Consider the following 19,261-nt stretch of genomic DNA (forward strand, 5'->3'; position numbering starts at 1 on the left):
AGAAGCAGGCTCCTAGTGGAGGAGCCCGATGTGGGGCTTGATCCCAGAGCACTGGGATCACGCCCTGAGCCTAAGGCAGACGCTTAACGACTGCGCCACGCAGGCGCCCCTGGAATGTTGTTTTTAATCCATTTAAAATGAGTTTCTTTTGGGAGAGATAATTTTCACATTGTATGAATATATAAAAACATTTTGCAGGGTATCTGGGTGGCTCAGTCAGTTGGGCATCTGCCTTCAGCTTGGGTCATGATCCCAAGGTCCTGGGATGGAGCCCTGTTATGGGCTCCCAGCTCTGTGGGGAGCCTGCTTCTCCCTCTGCCTCTGCCTGCTGCTCCCCCTGCTTGTGCTCTGTCTCTCTCTCTTTGTGTCAAATAAATAAATCTTAAAAAAAAAAAAAACATTTTGCAGATGGCATGATCTTATGAATGGAGAACTGCAAAGGCTCTACCAAGAAACTGTTAAAACTAATAAACACATTCAGGAAAGTTGCAGGATATAAAATCAACATGCAGAAATCAGTTGTGTTTCTATACACTAACAACAAACTCTCCAAAAAAGAAATTAAGAGAACAATTCCATTGCAGTAGCATCAAAAAGAGTAAAATACTTAGGAACAAATTTAACCAAGGAGGTTAAAGACTTGTACAATCTATAAAACTATGATGGAAGTAACTGAAGACATAAATCAATGGAAAGTTATCCTGTGTTAATGGATTAGAAGAATTAATCTTAAGATGTCCATGCTGACCAAAGTGATGTACAGATTCAACGCATTCTCTAAAAATTCCAGTAGCATTTTTCATGGAAAAAGACACTCCTAAAGTCCTTGTGGTACCACAAAAGACCCCAAATACCTAAAGCAGTCTTGAACATGAAGAACAAAGCTGGAGGCATCATACTTCCTATCTTTATTATTTTATTTTATTTTATTTTAAAGATTTTATTTATTTATTTGACAGAGACAGAGACAGCCAGCGAGAGAGGGAACACAAGCAGGGGGAGTGGGAGAGGAAGAAGCAGGCTCACAGCAGAGGAGCCTGATGTGGGGCTCGATCCCATAATGCCGGGATCACGCCCTGAGCCGAAGGCAGACGCTCAACTGCTGTGCCACCCAGGCGCCCCCATACTTCCTATCTTTAAACTGTATTTCAAAGCTGTAGTTATCGAAACAGTATGGTACTGCATAAAAAATAGACACATAGATCAATGGAATAGGATAGAGAGCCCAGAAATAAAACCACACATATATAGTCAACTTGTCTTTGAAAAGGATGCCAAGAATGTACAATGGTTTTGGATAAATGGATATCCACATGCAAAAGGATGAAATTGAACCCTGATGTTACACCATACACACAAATCAAACCAAAATGGTTTAAACATTTCAATGTGAGGCCTGAATCTGTAAAAATCCTAGAGGAAAACAGGGGAAAAGCTCCTTGGCATTGGTCTTGAGAATGGTTTCTTGGGTTTGACATCACTAGCACAGGCAATAAAAGCAAAAATAAACTAGTGGGGCTATATCAAACTAAAAAGTTTCTCTACAGCAAATGAAACAACAAAATGAAAAAGAGACCTAGAGAATATGAGAAAATATTTTCAAACCATAGATCTGAAAAGGGAGAAATGGGGAGATACTGAGCAAAAGGGACAAAGTATTAGATATAAAGTGAATAGTTCCAGGGACCTAATATATAGCATGGTGACTTTTGTGAGTAATACTGTATCGTATACTTAAAATTGCCAAAAGAGTAGATCGCAAGTTTTCTCCTCACCAAAAAAAAAAAAAAAGTAATGATGTGAGGTGATGGACGTTTACATTAGCTCGATTGCAGTACTCACTTCTCAGTGTATTCATATATCACAACATCATGTTGTACCCCTTAATGTGTCCTCCACAGTTCTTCTTTAATAGTCACACCTCAGTAAAGCCTAAAAATGTAACAAGAGAAAATGAAGTGACAATTTCTTTTAGAGAAGATGATTTTCACATTGTGTTGATAATTTAGTTATTGTTACAGGCAGGTTTATGGTGGACAAATTTTAAAGGAAAAATCTGGTTTTTAAGTACCACATCTCAAGATGGATTATTTTATCAAAATCTAATGAAAAATTTTGACTTTGGGTGTGAGGAAGACTTTCAGTATGTTGGGAGTGAATATATTTTAATCAGAAGAATATATTTTTAAATCAGAACTTTAAGCTTCAATTCAAAGTGAGATTTTTTCCACCGTTTTTTTTTTTTTTTACTTTAAATAATTTAACTTTATTTTACTGGTAAAAGGAAATGATGTAAATCATTCCGCTTGTGGCAAGGGTATATTGTCACTATGTTTTGGAATTTAACAAACATAATACATGTTAACAGTATACTGAGGTAGATTTTGTGGAAAATGAAAACACAATTCTCCCTTTTGGGGGTAATTAAATTCATTAAATTGTTATTACTTAACGGAATGGAAGAAGTAAATATTTAAGACAGGCTTATATAGAATTCGATTTAGTGGAAAGATACAGGTGCAAAGACAAGCTCATCTTTCTATAACTTCTGTTCTGTTTCTCTGGCCATGTTGAACTCTTGTACTTTCTCAAGTGTCCTGACCTCTTTGATTATTCTGCATCTTTGCAGTGCTTTTTGTTTGTATGTTTTTGGTATTCCCTTACTTGTTTGTCAGCTTGACAATTTCCTATCTTTCAAGACTCTGCTCAGAGAACATCTTCTCTGTGAAATCTTCCCTGAACTTCTGGGGTAAAGTTGGGTTCTTCCTTGTCCTTTTTGCCACAGTGCATTTTCTGTTTCTTTCTCTGTCTCTGTGTTTGTAGTGTGTTAACCTCGAAAGTAAAGCTGTCAGTTATATTACCAGCAAAATGGATTTATTCAGGAATAACAGACTTGCAATTTGAGACATGCAAGTTATGGCAAAACCATAGGCAACTCCAGAGAACAAAGGAGAGGAACGCACTTTTATGTCGTAAAGGGGGCATTCAGAGGAGCAGTTATAAATTCATTGGACTAAACTGTCTGAAGTGTAGTGGCTTTATTTGGGTGAGTTGTGACAGTCTCTCTTTGGTGGGGCTGTTGCCAGGCAAGGAGAAAATCTTCCTCTTACTGGGGTAGTAAAATATAGGCTTCTTCCTGTTGGGAATGCAGAGGGCTGCAAAGAATGGTAGGGTGTGAAAGTTCCCCCTTCTTGCCTCCTGACTATTTTAAAAGAGGCTTCCTTTATTCAGTTTCACAGGGGTTGGAATCATTATCACAACACACCATTTATTTACTTGTCTGTCTCTGCCACAGTTTGTGAGCTTCAAGAACATGAGGGTTATATTTATCTCCAAATCTTAGTGGTATAATGGTTTTGTATATTGGATCATTCAGTGTTCATTGGATGAATGAATGGATGGTTGAATAAAAAGAAAGAATTAGCCCAGAGTTTATTCAGGAGTACTGGGAAAATCTTTCCATAGGGAATGTGGTAAGAACACTTAACCCTGCAGGTGTAGAGAGTTTGTAATTTATGAGTATTTGGAAATAGGCTTGAATAGGCAAAGTGGGACTGGTTGGCAATGGAAGTTTTAATAAATAATGGCGTTATAATTAGTAAAATTTCTTAAGTTGTTTTTTAAACCCCTCCTTTTTGAAACATACTGTGCTTTTGTATTTTGTAGTGCTTCCACTTCTCATTCAGAGAATTCAGTGCATACAAAATCAGCTTCTGTAGTATCATCGGACTCCATTTCAACTTCTGCGGACAACTTTTCTCCTGATTTGAGGGTATGTATGCTATTTTTCTGAGGTATTCTGATGTATTTTTTTGTTAGCTGTTTCTGGCCAACACTATGAGTATAACCTTGCACTACGTAAGCAGGAGATCTTGATCGAGTAGTCTCCCAAGACCTCAGTCTTCATAAAATATCCCAGAACAGACCAGCAGATTTGGAATAAGATTTGGAATAAGATTTGGAAATCTTATTTATTTATAAAAGAAAAATGTGCAATTCATTTCTAAGTTTGATAACTTTTAAGTTCTTTACAAAAAGATAATTAATGGATTTTATTGTGGTATAAAAGATTTTTGTGATTACTCCCATAATGATGGCCAATAATAGCTAACCTTTTTTGAGTACTTACCATGTCCTGAGTGTTGCTCTAAGTCCTGTAATGAAATCTCTCTTGTAATACTTCTTCCAGTTCTGTGAGGTAGAGACTATTTTCTTCTCCATTCTAGGGATAATAATAACTCAGAGAGATTAATAACATGTCCAGAGTCTCATCACTAATAAATTCTCTGGCTAATCTTCTAGCTCATGTAGTCCACTCCTGGAGCTAAGTCATTTAAATATTGTGCTGTAGTTGCTACACGTCTCATTATAGTTTAAGTATTCTTGTATTTGTTCAAGGTCTTGTAGCTATGAAAGTAACCACGCCACTGATATCCTGTAGCACTTTGTATGTTTTTCAATTCATCTGCCTTTCTACAGCTGCTTATCTTTGAGAGATGGAGAAAATGAATTTCATGTGCAGTGCTAACCCTTAAACTTTACTCCCTAACCCTTAAACTTTAGAGTCTTTTTATCCTGATCAAGTGGCTCCTTTCCCAGTAGTTATACTTTCACAACTTTAATGAGAACATTGTTTATATTAATGAAGTAATTTGCTGTTGAGCATATACTGAGACCATATCTTTTTCTTGTATTTCATTTTCAAAACAGAATCCAACAAATGTAAGAATACAGATGACAAACATCTGTAAAGGCTTCTACTTTTTTGTCCTTATGTGTTGTGAAATGTCATAAAATAATAGTTTGGGTATAACCTGACTTTAAACGTGACTAAAAATAATAAAGACTTATCTTTATAATCTGGATATATGTTGTGCTAATTATGAAAGCTTCATAATATCTTTAGCTATTATCTTGATGCATAACATAAAGAGCAGCATTCATCATTAATAATAATGAATATAAATCAATTGTTCCCTCTCCTTAATTTATTGCTATTTAAAAACATCTTTTATATATGTATCTAACTTTTGTTTTATTCATTATGTTAATATGTCCACTGAAGGCCTGTGAATTTTTTGGGGCTACTTCTAGGCAGATTGTATTAGCTAAAAACATCATTTGTTTTTTATTTTTTTTAAAGATTTTATTTATTTACTTATTTATTTGAGAGAGCAAATGAACAAGCACAGGGAGAAGAGCAGAGGGAGAGGGACAAGCAGACTCCATGTTGAGTGGGGAGCCTGATGTGGGGCTCAGTACCTCAACCCCAAGATCACGACCTGAGCCAAAACCAAGGGTTGCATGCCCAACTGACTGAGCCACCCAGGTGCCCCACATCATTTGTTTTTAACTTCGTGTTGTGATTGATAAAGAGCTCATGCTAGAAATGGGAGAAATGTCACTTTTCCTTCTTGCTATGCCTGCATTATTAATATTCAACCTGCCGTTTCTTGCCTAAAAAAAAATATAAATAAATGCTTCAAAATAAATCATTTGTGTGTTCTTGTGAGGGTTAATTTAGTTAAACTACTTAACCAGGCACACCGGTGAATTGCAGTTCATTGCAGGATGCTGAAAAGTGGCCTATGATCTCAGCTTGTTTGAAGGCAGGTCTCCTTCATTTTCTTGGGACACCATATTTATAGATAAGAGACTGACCTAGATTGGGACAAAATGAGGGTCATAATGTTAATTTGCATATTAATCATAATTTATTTCTTATTGGGTATTTTTTAAAAATTTAGAACATTTTTTGATTTACAGAAAAATTGCAAAGATAGTATGGAGTTCCTATATATTTTATCTCCAGTTTCCCCTATTACTAATATCTTACATTTGTATGGTACATTTCTCAAAGATAATGAACCCATGTGGATAACATTATAATTAACTAAAGCCCACACTTTTTTCAAATATCCTTAGTTTTTACCTGATCTTCTTGTTTTCGTTCTAGGATCTCATTTAGTATACCACATTACATTTAGTAGTCATGCCTCCTTAGGCGTCTCTTGGCTGTGACAGGCTTTTAGACTCTTTTGTTTTTGATGATTCTGACAATTTTAAAGAGCACTTGTCAGGTGTTTTGTCGAACGTCTGTTATTTTACCCATAGACTGGGGTTATGTTTTTTGGGAAGAAGACCACAGAAGTAAAGAGCCGTCTTCATCACTTCATCACTTCATCACATAAATCACATGATTTATCACTGTTGATGTTAACCTTAACCATTTGGTAGAGGAAGTGTTAGGGTTTTTCACTGCAAAATACTCCTTTTCCCCGCCCCCTCCTTTTTATACTATACTCTGGAAGGAAGTGGCTACGCACAGCCCACATTTAAGCCCACCTTGTTGAGAGTGGAACATCTACATACATTTTTCATAATTCTTCTGCATGGAGATTTGTCTCTTCTTTCTTATTGCCTTTATGCAGCCATTTATCAATATTTCCTTATGGATATCTATTGTATATTTTGGATTTTAATTCAGTACTACTTTGTTACTCAAACTGTTCCAACTCCAAATTGAGAGTTATTTCAGTTGGATCTTCTGTCCCTTTACGTATTCCTATCCTTGTGGCTGATTTGTTTTGTTTTGTTCTAAGCACTTTGCTACTTTACTAAGTAAGCACTATGGGATACTCCAGGCTCATCTTGATATTTCCTGCCTCAGTCTTAAAATCGTCATCCATTTCTCAAGGATGATATTCCCAGGTTTCTTTTATGGAGATTGGTATTAGAAACCAAGATCTGGGCACTGGGTGTGCGTGTGTCCTTTCCTTTTCCTTTCTCTTTTTTTTTTTAACCAAAAGGGAACAAAATTATTTTCCTTCTGAAGCAAAAAGTCATTTGCATGCATTTTATTTGGAGGTGATATCATGGGTAGGGTGATCATATATACATATTTGTCTAGAGTAGCCTTATTTTATGCCTGCTGTCCCATCAGGTTTAACATTAGAGTTAAAGAAAGTACCAAATTATTGACTTTCTTAGCACTGTAGGGTACCAAGGAAATCTTTTGAAGTTATACATCAGCTCCATGACTGTAGGAATCCTCTCCATTCGTGCCTTATGAATTTAGCATCTTTCACAACGTAGAGGGTCCCTCACAGACTCTTTGAGTTGTTAATGAAGAGACAGTTGTTAAATGTTAAACTAAGGAGAAGATGGTTTGGGGCAACAAAGGTTAACTGTACTTTCCATAGTAGTATGGAGGCTGCCTGTTACCCTGTTCCCTCATTTTTAAAGTTATCTTTGATTACTAGTCTTTTTTTCAGTTGTGGAAGGGAGATGAATGATTAACGTTACATTAAATGTTAGTATCCTTTAAAAAAATGCAGCTTAATTTCAAATATGTGCTTTTTTCAGAGGTGGGGTGGAAAGAAGAATGTGCTTCTAATACTTGAAAAAAATCTAGCATGCTACCGATAAACATTTATATATACCTCATCTCATTTAACTTTCACAACAGTCCTGTGAGACGGATATTATTACTCCATGTGACCAGTAGGAAACCTGGTATTCAGAAGAGATTAATTAAGTCCTGTGCTTCAAGGCACACAGTTTGGTGTTGCCCTTACTTGGGCTCAGGTTGGTCATATTCCTGTATGGCACATTACCCAGAGCGACTCTCCTTCTGTGGCTTTGCTGCTATTGTCAAATGTGCAGTGAGCTTTTCTTAAGTGACAAAGAATAGCTTTAATACATTTTTTGAGGTGGCAATAGCAGTTTTCAATATTACTTCCTTAATAAATGAAAATTCCTTTTCTAAATAATCAGAAAAAGAGGCTTTTTGTAGTAAAGATCTAATCTACCCTCCTCAATTTTGTCAGTTGATGGATATTTTGCTGTTAGTATGTATACCTTTAGTGGCTATAAAATAGAAGTGTGCTAGTTAATTATAGGTGGACGTAACTGCAGACAGCTGTGTGTTGTTTTCTGCCTGATCGTGGTTTGGCTCTATGCGTGACATGTGGGGCTTGGCATGGTAGTTGTGAAAATCATCATTCACAGATGATTTGAAGTTGGTTAACCTCTAGACTTTGAGTTCTCCATGTCGCCTCAACTGTTTATCCCTGCCCTAAGCCTTAACCTTTTAAAGCTCCCTTAGTAACAGCTTTTAAATAGAAGTATAAGCAACACCGTGCCTTGAAAAGCTAATCCAATTTCATTACAAATCTTAAATCAAATTGTAGAAGTTTTCTACTACGGGTATTATGCAGTGACATTTTCCTGAAAGGACAGTGTGTTAGTTGATTAACAGCTGACTGTGAAAGCTTCGGTTGGGGGTTTCTTATTGAAACAAGATGTGTTGCTTCTGCATCAGTAAAAGAGAATGGAAGATTAGAGGGGGTATGGAACTATACTAGATATCTGAAACTTGTATTTATTCAAGTGGAATTCTCTTTGTATTTTTCACCTTTTTAGCATAGCTTGTTGCAGAAAGAGTCATAAACAGGTAAAATCCAATACATGTGTTTCTGAAAAACTGAGCACAAATTCAGCCTTGGTAAATTCAGTTGTGGTTCCTCAGTGAATAATTGTAGAGTGTTTCTGTTTGCTTCATTTCCTCTTCACTTGGCAGTGGAACTTATTTAATTTCATTAAAAAATTTCAAAAAAATCCTTTCATACAAAATTTCCCCCTCCCCCCTTTTTTGTCTGTCCCTCTTTCAGGTAAAAATTTTAATGCAAATGCATTTATTTTTTATAAATATGCAGTTTTTAAAATTAGACTTTCTTAAATAAGAACATATTTTTAAAGTTTGACACATAGTGGAATTAAGAACCTAGGAAACCGGTGTTTGTTGATTTATTTGCTGACTGAAATAATTTCCATGAAATGCAGGATTTAAAAATTCAGATGCATAACTCTCTTTATTTATAAAGTGTAATTTATATAGCATTGGGTTTTAATTAAATTAAGTTCCTTAAATGGTGGTGACTAAAAGATAAATTAAAAGTTGGGCCATGCAACATTTCCTTTGTGATGTCTGCGATAAGGCATTTATACCAATGTTGGTCTGTAATTCAAAATCAGATATTAAAATGGAATTGTATTTATGTCTTTTATCTCTATTTTAGAAGGCCTATTTGATCTTAGAATATGTTATGTGACATATATAATTTATGTATATATAAAGATATGTATATGAGATAAAAATTGTAATATTTTGGGTTTTATTTTTAGCCATCTTCCCTTACCTTATAATATTTAGTAGGCTTAAATCAAATAAATTTGCTTATCTTTTTTTGTTATATTATTCATATTTTCTTTATGAAACAAAGGTCAGAGGTAATTGGATTATTTCTTATCCAGTGTGTGCATGAATGTTGTCATGTTCTGAAAATATGTAAATCTAGTCAGAATGAATTAAGACTCATAGAGCAGACATTAAATAGACAGTGAACAATGTCTGTTACACATAATCATTTCAATAGCCAGAGGAAAAATGATTGAAGTTAGAGCTTATTAGCAGAAGTTAACACCACTACTGCTCACACCAGCATTAACTCTTGAGAGCCTATGAATTGAAAAGAACAACTTTAGCCAGGTAAAGAGTATCCATTAAAATTCCACAGTAAGGTCTTATACTTAATGGGGAAATATTAGAAGCATAGCCTTTAAACTTAGAAACATGATGCTAGAATTCTTAGCCAGTAAAATAAGAAAAGAATAAATAATATAAGAAATGAAAGCAAGCAAGCAAGCTTTTTTTATTTACAGATGATTGTCTAGGAAAATTTAAGAAAAATCTATATGCAAACTATCAGCACTGTTGCTGGATATAAGATAACTTTAAAAAGATAAACCATGCTTCTGTACCTTAACAAAAATGTTTAGACTGTGTGATTTTAAAAAGGTTTCCAGTCACAAGAGCAACAAAATTACCTTACTCAGGGAGAAAGTTGTAAACTTTATTAAAGAACTTAAATCTAAATAGATGAGTAGACACAATCACCTGAAGATGTCATATATTTTCAGTATATATCTGTTAATGTGATAACATAATTTCAGACCAAATTCAAAAGCTTGTCTTGCAGAACTTGGCAAGTTGATCCTGAAATTTATATGGAAAGGTAAAATGTCAAGATTATTTAAGAGGAAAAATGAGGAGAGGAGATTCACTTAATTAGTTTATAAAGCTGAAGTAATTAGAACAGAAATAGATCAAGGAGACACACGACAGAGTTCAAAAATGACTGATATTTGTAGGGGCTCTGTATATGACAGAGACTATAACAAATCAGTGGGGAAAGAATGAACTGTTTGGTAATCAATGCTGGGGTAGCCATATTGAAATTAAAAAAAAAAGAAGTTGAGTTCCTAATTCACACATACACAATGAATTCATTAGAATAAAAACCTAAAATTGAAAATCAGAATATTAAAATTTAGAAGAAAATATGTGATAATATCTTTATTACTTTCATCAAGAAGGAATTCTTAAATGAGACCTAAAAATGTTAACCATAAAAGATTATTATTAAATAAAAAATTTTAAAAATTTTACTTATAAAAAAATAAGTTTTATTGTGCTAAAATGGTAAGTAAGGACCTTTTCTTGCTTATTGATTACTGTCCATCTGACCTCTCTCATCTTAAGCTCTGCCCTTTGTTATATGCCTACTGTTCATAGAACAGTACATGAATGAATGTTACTTAAGAGCTCTTTCATATTTGTGGTCATTTGCAGCACTGGAGACATTTGTCCTCTCATTTGCTTTGTTTAGTTGGTGGAAAAGTTTGAGGAGCACTCCTAATCAAGTGACTTTTGAAACCACTTGTTAGCTACATTTCGGAAACGGAAGAAGGATATTCTGTGTTTTATTCATAATTCCAAATAAAATCTGTGTACTTATTCACTAACTCACTGCACTCTCTTGAAATTTCCCGGGTGTTCTGAGGAAACACTGTCCAGTAACACATGGTTTCTGCCAGCAGGAAGCTTAAAGTCATGTAGTGGGAAAGGAGCTGAGCAAATCAGTGATAATTGCATGATAGATACTATGAAGAAGGTATACTATGGGAGCAAAGAGGACAGAACATTCTAAAACATTCTAAAGCAGAATGTTCTAAAGTTTATAAAAATAAATTCATTGGATAAAAAAAAAAGACTATTGCTATAAGCCCCTTGAGGGCAGATATATTTATCTTTTTTTTTTTTTTAAGATTTTATTTATTTATTTGACAGAGATAGAGACAGCCAGCGAGAGAGGGAACACAAGCAGGGGGAGTGGGAGAGGAAGAAGCAGGCTCATAGCGGAGGAGCCTGATGTGGGGCTTGATCCCATAACGCCGGGATCACGCCCTGAGCCGAAGGCAGACGCTTAACCGCTGTGCCACCCAGGCGCCCCCAGATATATTTATCTTATTCCCTGTTGTATCCTTAGAGCTCAGTATCTAGAATGTGGAAGGTACTCAGGAAAAATTTGTTGACTGAATCAGTAGAAGAGAATGAGGAATATGAAGTTGCTTATTTTCCTTTCATTCTTTTTTTTTTTTTTTTGATTTTATTTATTTATTTTGACAGAGAGAGAACACAAGCAGGGGGAGAAGCAGACTCCTCGCCGAGCAGGACCCTGAGATTATGACCTGAACTGAAGTCAAATGCTTAACCAACTGAGCCACTCAGGCACCCCATGCGTCCTTTCATTCTTAATAGTCCCCTAAGTCTTTTGTCTGGTAGGCTTGCCTTTCTCTGATTTAGCTAGTGCACCATCATAAGGCTAATCTTCCTCTGAAATCACTTCCATAATGTGATACCCCTATTTAAAAATTCTTCAGGGATGGGGATCGCCTGAATGGTTCAGTTGGTTAAGTGTCTGACTCTTGGTTTCGGCTCAGATCATGATCTCAGGGTCTGGGATTGAGCCCCACGTTGGGCTCCCACTCAGCAGGGAGTCTGCTTGTCTCCCTTTGCCCTTCACCCTACTTTCTCTGTCTCTCTCTGGAATAAATAAAAAAATAAATCTTTAAAAAAAATTCTTCCAGGGGATCCCTGTTTCTTACAGAAAGTGTAGACTTCTAAGCTTGTGTTCAAGGTTCTCCATTTTTGGTCCCATCAAAGGTATCACACTGTATGTCCATCTTTCCCAAAACATAACCCCATCTCTATAGATAGGGATTCTTTTTATAGTCTCTTAATTGGCGTGTGCTCATTTCCACTTCTATTCATGCTGGCTCACACATCTGGAATGTACTTCCTTCTACTAGTGAAACAGATCATGGTCAGTATGTTAATAATAGACTCAGCCCCATTAGGTGATTCCAGTCCATTATGATCTTTTTTCCCTGATTGAAGATAATATGGATAATAATCAGAGAGATAGTGTTGAAAAAAACTTTGAAGAAATTATGTGAGGAGAATTTGGAAGAGAGACAGAAGGTAGTCACTAATTCGTTTCTGTCATCGAAGAGCCACCAAAATCCATTTGAAAATGTTCACAGTTGTCTCATATCTATCCTTAATAGAGAAATGATTTCAGTCCAACTCTCATGATTTCTGTTTTACTGAAATTTTTCTCTCCAGAGTTACCATTATCTCTCTTTTGTAAAATTTTGTTGTCTTTTATAACAACACTAGTTGTTTTTTTAATGAAAATAGTATAATGAAATAAAAATTTGTGGGAACTAGAAATAGGATTAAGGAAAAAAAATCACCAGCACTTTTACTACTCTTACTCTTAGTATTTAGTATGTAGAAACTCTTCTTTAGAAATTTCTACTTTGACAGCTGTAAGGTTGGGTATCAGAGTAAATCTCCTCAGCTCTGCTCACTACAAGCTCATGATGTCAGCAGTTGGCTAGGATCTAGTAAGTAATGTTTTGCCTACCATTCTGTTACATCTGTAATTAATTTGATGTGATTTGAAGATATTATTAACCCCCTTAAGGCTTAAAAGAATAAAAGTTCTGAATGTGTTAAGATTAGTAAAAAGAGCCAAATAATTATAATAGAATCATAGAGATTATTTAAAAATCAGAAAGTATGAAAAAAAGATAAATGTGAAAGCAGCAGGAATAATATTGACTGTATTCAATTGATAGTAAGGAGATAAGGAATAGTATATGTGCCTAAATGTTATTTAATTAGGTGGAATACTAACATGATGTGAATTCTGGAGAAGACAAGAAGTGTTTCAGACTTCAAGACTGAGCATAATGAAAGTGCTGCTGATATAATTTCTGTTACAACCCACACATGATTCCATATAGTCATCTTTATATATACAGAAAAGGCACATAATGAAAGATATTTGACAAAATTCAACATCTCTTTCAGATTTTTAGAACTTTTTAGTTAGAAAGGAATAGGTAAATACTTATGTAAGCATCTTACTTAATAGTACAATATTGAAACAGTAGAAGTATTCCCATTAAAGAACAAGATAAGCTTGCCTACTATCATGCCTGTGTTATTTGGCATTGTTTATAAGTACTGTCCGATGCAATTAGATAAGAGAAATACACGGTAGGCATATTATTGAAAAGGAAGAGGGAAAATAAGTATATTTTTACCTGGGAATCAAGAAAATCAAATGAATATTATTAAAAACAAAAGACTTTAATTAGATGACTGGTTATAAAAAGGAGCTTGGAAGTCATCACTCTGTTGTAACAGAAAGCAGAACAAGTTGAAAGTCAACAACTCTTAGATCCATCAAAGAACTGAGGTCAAAGCGCAAATGGCTGCCCTCCAAATTGGACAGAAAGGTAGAGCAGAAACCCTCAAGCAGAGAACTTCTCAGGAACCAGAATGTGGTATCAAAACAGGAACTGTAATTGATGAATTGCTGGAAGCTCAGTGTGGACAAGTCTGAGAGTTAATAACTCCAGGAGACCTCACATCTAGGAGGTCTTCATACTTTTGTGAGTTTTACCAACAAAACCCTACCAGGTTTCCCCACAGAAGATGAGAAAAATCTTTTTTGCTTTCTGGCAGAGGGAAGGGAAAAAGACCCAGTTTGAAATATCTCCAAAACATTATCTTCTTTTTGGTAAGGCCTACTCCCAAGAGAAACTGTCTTACTAGCCTTTCTGCCTGGTTTTGTCACAGCCTACCTGACCTGGGAGTAGGGAAATACCCAATTCTAGCCTCCTCTAGTCTTCTACCTGGGGGATGAGAAGTAGAAAATACAGACTCCAGTACCATCTAGGCATCCTGTCTCACCTTGGGGGCGGAGATGAAAAAGCACTTGTGAGTGTTACAGCCCAGGGGCATAAGCTCCTTAAAAGACTGAGGACTATAGGATTTAGTCATAGGACTATACAGCACTTCTCCTCCCACCTCCACACCTCACCACCACATCACTAAAGTCCTGCTTATTTCAGTTCTTTTTACCTAGTACATCATGTCCAACTTTCAACAAAAAAAATTACAAGGCATACTAAAAGCCAAGTTGGATATGTAAAAATCAATAGCTTCCTATTATGAAAATACTTTTAAGTATTTTAACTATACTTATATACTTAAGTATATATACTTAAGGGAGAGAAAGATCATATTTATAATAACAAAAATATAAAATATTCAAGAGTAAACTTAAGATATATGCAGAAATTTTATGAAGAAAGTTTAAAACTCTGCTGAATAATATAAAAGGACGCTTAAATAAGACATACCTAGGTTTGATAGAAATGCTCAATATTGTTCAGATTTTAATTCTTGCTTATTCTGTAAATAATATGGTTAAAACTTGACAAGTTGATGCTAAAATTTGTAATGACAAAAGTCTGGAAACAATAGAAATGTTTTTTTTGGGGGTGATTATATGTTTATAATTGAATACTGTGCAGTCTTTGGAAAGAAGAGGTGGATCTCCACGTGTGGATATGAAAATATGTTCAAGATAGTTAAAAAAAAATAAAGAATTAAACAGTGTGTAAATTCCCATTTGTTGGGAATTGTGGGGGGAGGAGTAAAAGAAATTGTGGATACACAAACAGGTAGTATTACTTAGAGGCAGGTAGAATGGAAACAAAGAGAGATGTTTGGACGCTCTTTGAACAATTCCAAGTAAAAATTGATCATGGACATGTACTAGAATAATGAAATAATGCAAAGTAAAGGACAGATTTGAAAACCTATATATGTGGATGTAATGTGTTAAAACTGCCTGAATGTTGCAGATTAGGGGGAAGGAGGAGTCAAAGATGATGGCCCCCGATTTCAAACCTGGTGACAATTTTTAGTTCGCTTTTTTCTGACTGCCCCTCCTTTGTACACTTCACTGTTCCTTTCTCCTCAGCCAGAAGAGGTGACCTTAATGTGTCCTTCAGCCCTTGCTTACTCCCTAACTCCCTTCTTTCTTCCTTATGCTCTTTTTTTTTTTCCCCTCATAGCTTCAGCTGTTATTTCTTTATGGATGACTTCTGCCTCTTACCCCTGCTCCGGATCTCTTTCTCAGCCTCCTATCCCCATGTCAGTTGCTGGCTATACAGTTGCACTAGAATGCTGTCGTGTCATGTCATGATCGTAATCTTAGTACAGTTATACAGTTCAAGTTCAGCTGCTGTTGCAAGGTATATGTCACCTAGGAAAAGTTGCTGAATTCTGTAAGGGTCAGTTACCCCCTTTATAAATGGGAATAGCACTATCACTACTTCTCTTTCAGGGATATTATAAGCACTAAACGAATAATGATCTTCTAAAAGCAGTGCATTAACTAGGCCAGTTCATGATGATGTTTTCCTTGGTGTGGGGTGGAATGAAAGTAATTGAGATAATATGTCATCTGTCTACCTATCTACTTCTATTTCGTTTTTGACAGATATTCTGTTATGAGCCATCTTTTATCAAGGAAGGACTGTTCTGTATCATAAGAGTATATCTTCCGATTTTAATTCAGTACTACTTTGTTACTCAAACAAGAGTATATCTTCCGAACTTTTCGGTTTTAAAGATATTTTTTTTCAGTTATAAAACGATGTTGCTCATAGATAGTAGTCATAGTTATTTTAATGTTCTCAGTTATTAGAAAATAAAAAGTCTGCAGCCCTACGTTCCGCCTCCCCCCATGGTTTCTCCTATTACATCTTGTATTAATGTGGTGCATTTGTTATAATTGAGCTAATACAGATACATTATTATTAATTAAAACCCATAGTTTACATAAGGGTTCACTCTTTGTGTTTTGTGGGTTTTGACAAACATATAATGACATGTTTCCGCCATTACTGTATCATGCATAGTAGTTTCGCTGCCCTAAAAATCCTCTGTGCTCTGCCTATTTGTCTCTCCCCTCCTTTCACTGAACCCCTGGCAACCACTCATCTGTGTACAGTCTACATATATTTGCCTTTTCCAGAATGTCGTATAGTTGGAATCATCTAATACATAGCCAGATTGGCTTCTTTCACTTAACGGTATGCCTTTAAGTTTCCTCCCTTTCTTTTTTTTTTTTCTGTCTTGAAAACTCATTTCTTTTTACTCCTGAATAATATTCCTTTGTGTAGATGTACCGCAGTTTGTTTATCCATTCATTGTCTAAAAGACTTGGTTGCTTCCAAGTTTTCACAGTTAAGAACAGCTTGCATTTAAAATTATTTAAGATTCAAATTTGAAAGATTTTTTTGATTTTAGGTGTATTCATTCCTTGGGCTGCTGTAACAGAGTGCTGTGAGCTGAGTGGCTTAGAACACAGGAGTTTATTCTCTCATAGTTCCAGAGTGTGATATTGTGATATAATAAGACATATGTATTTTGGTCTTCATCCTCAGCTCCTGGACAGAGCTCCTAAAACCTTTGTAATTTACTAAGTGATAAGAACTGTAGGAGGATCTGTTGATATAATATTTGGTTTTGGTTTCTGGCTCCTGAAACAGTTCCAGAGTGATAAAAGTGAAAGAAACATCTTTTGTTATAACACACACCTTTCAACCATACCTGAGTTTATGGTATTAAGGTGACGTTTGGAAAGCCTCTAAGGATGGGGGCATGGTTGTCAGGGGAACCACCCTTATGACTAGAGGTTTGGAACTTTCATCCCCACTCCCTTCCCTGGGAAAGGAAGAGGGGCTAGAGTTTGATTTAATCATTAATCGCCAATGAGTGAATCAGTCATGTCTGAGTAATGAAGCCTCCATAGAAACATCCTAACTGAAAGGGTTTGGAGAGCTTCTGGACTGGTGAATCCTTGGAGGTGCTGGTAGGGTGATGTGCCTGCCCAGAGAGGGCTCAGAAATTACATACACCTTCTTACCTTGCACCTTACCTTCCGGGCTCTTCCAGCTGGCTGTTTCTGAGTTGTATCCTTTATAATAAACAGGTAAATGTGGATAAAGTGTAGCCCTGAGTTTTGTGAGCCATTCTAGCAAATTATTGAACTTGGGAGTGGAGTCATGGGAACCTGACTTATGGATGGTTGGTCAGATGTATAGGTGACTATACATCTAGGACTTTAGATTGGTGCTTGAAGTGGAGGTCAGTCGTATGGTCTGAGAGCCCTTAGGATGTGGAGTTTGCATAACTTGTGAGTATTAGTGTAATAATTGAATTGTAGGACACCCAGCTGGTGTTCACTGAGAATTGAAGAATTGTTTCCTATGGAAAAACCCACCATGTTCTGTATCCAGAAGTGTTGAGAGTAGAGTATGGAAAAGTGTTTTTCTTTTAGGAGGTTAGAATCTGAAGTCAAAGTGGCAAGATTGGTCTATACTTTTCCACGAGCTGTTGGTGAAGTCCAATAATCCTTGGTGTTCTTTGGCTCATAGAGCCATCACTTCAATCTGTGCCTCTGTCTTCACGTGGCATTCTCCCTGTATCTCTGGCAGTTATATCAGGTTGGGGGCTATCTGACTCCAGTATGTCCTCATCTTAACTAGTTACATCTGCAGTGACCCTATTTCCAAATTAGATCATATTCCCAGATACTGTCAGTCAGGACTTCAACCTATCTTTTTTGGGGGGGAGGAAGGCACAATCCAACTCACAGCATGAGTGATGCTTTCCAGACTGTTCGTCTTTAGATACTTACTCTTTTTTATTGTTGAATCATTGATGGTGATGTAATGTTATCCAACCTTTGGTGGTGGTGGTTTCAACTGAAAACCAACTTGTCCTTGGCAGTGTTATAATAAAAAAGGGCTTCCCTGTGCTCAAATTTGTACTTTCAAATATATAACCAATAAGATTTATCCCAGATGCCAGTTTGTGGTTCCACCCTGTTCAGATTTTTGTTTGTATGGTTCATTTGCCTATTTTGTGGTTTGTCAGTCAAGTAGTATAAAAAGTAAAGTAAAATAGATGTTAACAGTTTTGTTTTGTGTTTTTTTTTTACTAGAATTATCCAATGAAGAATGAGTACTTAATTTTTTCCTTCACAGTTTTTAGTATATAAAGAAACTGTGGAGGAAAATTTGTAACTTCTGAAGACTCATTTTTCCCTTTCAAATGATTATAATGTAGTGTTTTGCAGATTTCCAAAGTATTCTTTCCTGTTTTTATATCATCTGATATTCCAAGTGAAAACTCACCCATAAACTTGCTCACATTGAGATAATCATTTATAGACAGGGTTTCTGAATTTCCTTTATAGTAATTTCCTGATTGGAGAGAAAGGAACAGAGGGGGAGAGAAAGGGAGGTAGCTTAAAGTCACATGGAAAGTTACTGAGCAGTTTGAAAATTGTTTGATTAAGAGGGTGTGAAAGAAAATGGGGAACATTTTCATTGGGGAGAGAGCAAAACTGAATTATGTTTTAGGAGTAAATGAATTATAAATTTCAGTCTGTATTGCAGGGTTTTTTTTTTTTTTTTAACCAGTAAGATTTTAATATGATGGATAGAGTTTTTTTGACAATAAGACAAGGATTAAATATTGTATAAAATGCTACCAAAGAGTAGACCTTATATCATCTTATGTACTCATACAGCCATTGTTCCCAAGGCAGGCAGGGATCTCATGTATCTGTATCACACACATTTTATGTATTCCAGGGAACTTCTCTCCTCCTCTCATATCTGAGTGTCCTATGACTTTTTCTACACTAAAGATATTTCCATGTTAATGCAGAAAGATGTAAGGAATCAGTCTGGGTTTGTTGTCTTCATTCTTCAGACCCCACTTTAGGAAGTTAGGCCGTGGTGTTTTTGAGTTGTCCTCTTGTTTTGTTGAATCTGTGTTTCTTCTTTATTGCTGGAATATCTGAAATGCAATTCTTCTGAAATAAAAATCATAAAGCATTACTCAAATAATTGCTTGTGTTTGTTTCATAAGCTTAGGATCAAATCTGATCACTTCTTCCAACAAGTATCAAATATT

The 19,261-nt window shown here is 35.7% G+C and overlaps 1 protein-coding gene across 3 annotated transcripts in view; it reads left to right on the forward strand.

Annotated features, from left to right (window-relative positions):
* Window positions 1–19,261, forward strand: part of MTMR2 (myotubularin related protein 2) — a 122,012-nt gene that overhangs the window by 41,820 nt on the left and 60,931 nt on the right. For all 3 annotated transcript variants that reach the window (XM_045790812.2, XM_045790813.2, XM_087868227.1), the window contains one exon: window positions 3,667–3,772. In XM_045790812.2, the coding sequence (XP_045646768.1) occupies window positions 3,667–3,772 (106 nt within the window). The remainder of the gene's footprint in view (window positions 1–3,666; window positions 3,773–19,261) is intronic.

Source organism: Ursus americanus, chromosome 16 (assembly GCF_024610735.1).
Source record: "Ursus americanus isolate L20-20 chromosome 16, mUrsAme1.1.p, whole genome shotgun sequence".
Lineage (NCBI taxonomy): Eukaryota > Metazoa > Chordata > Mammalia > Carnivora > Ursidae > Ursus > Ursus americanus.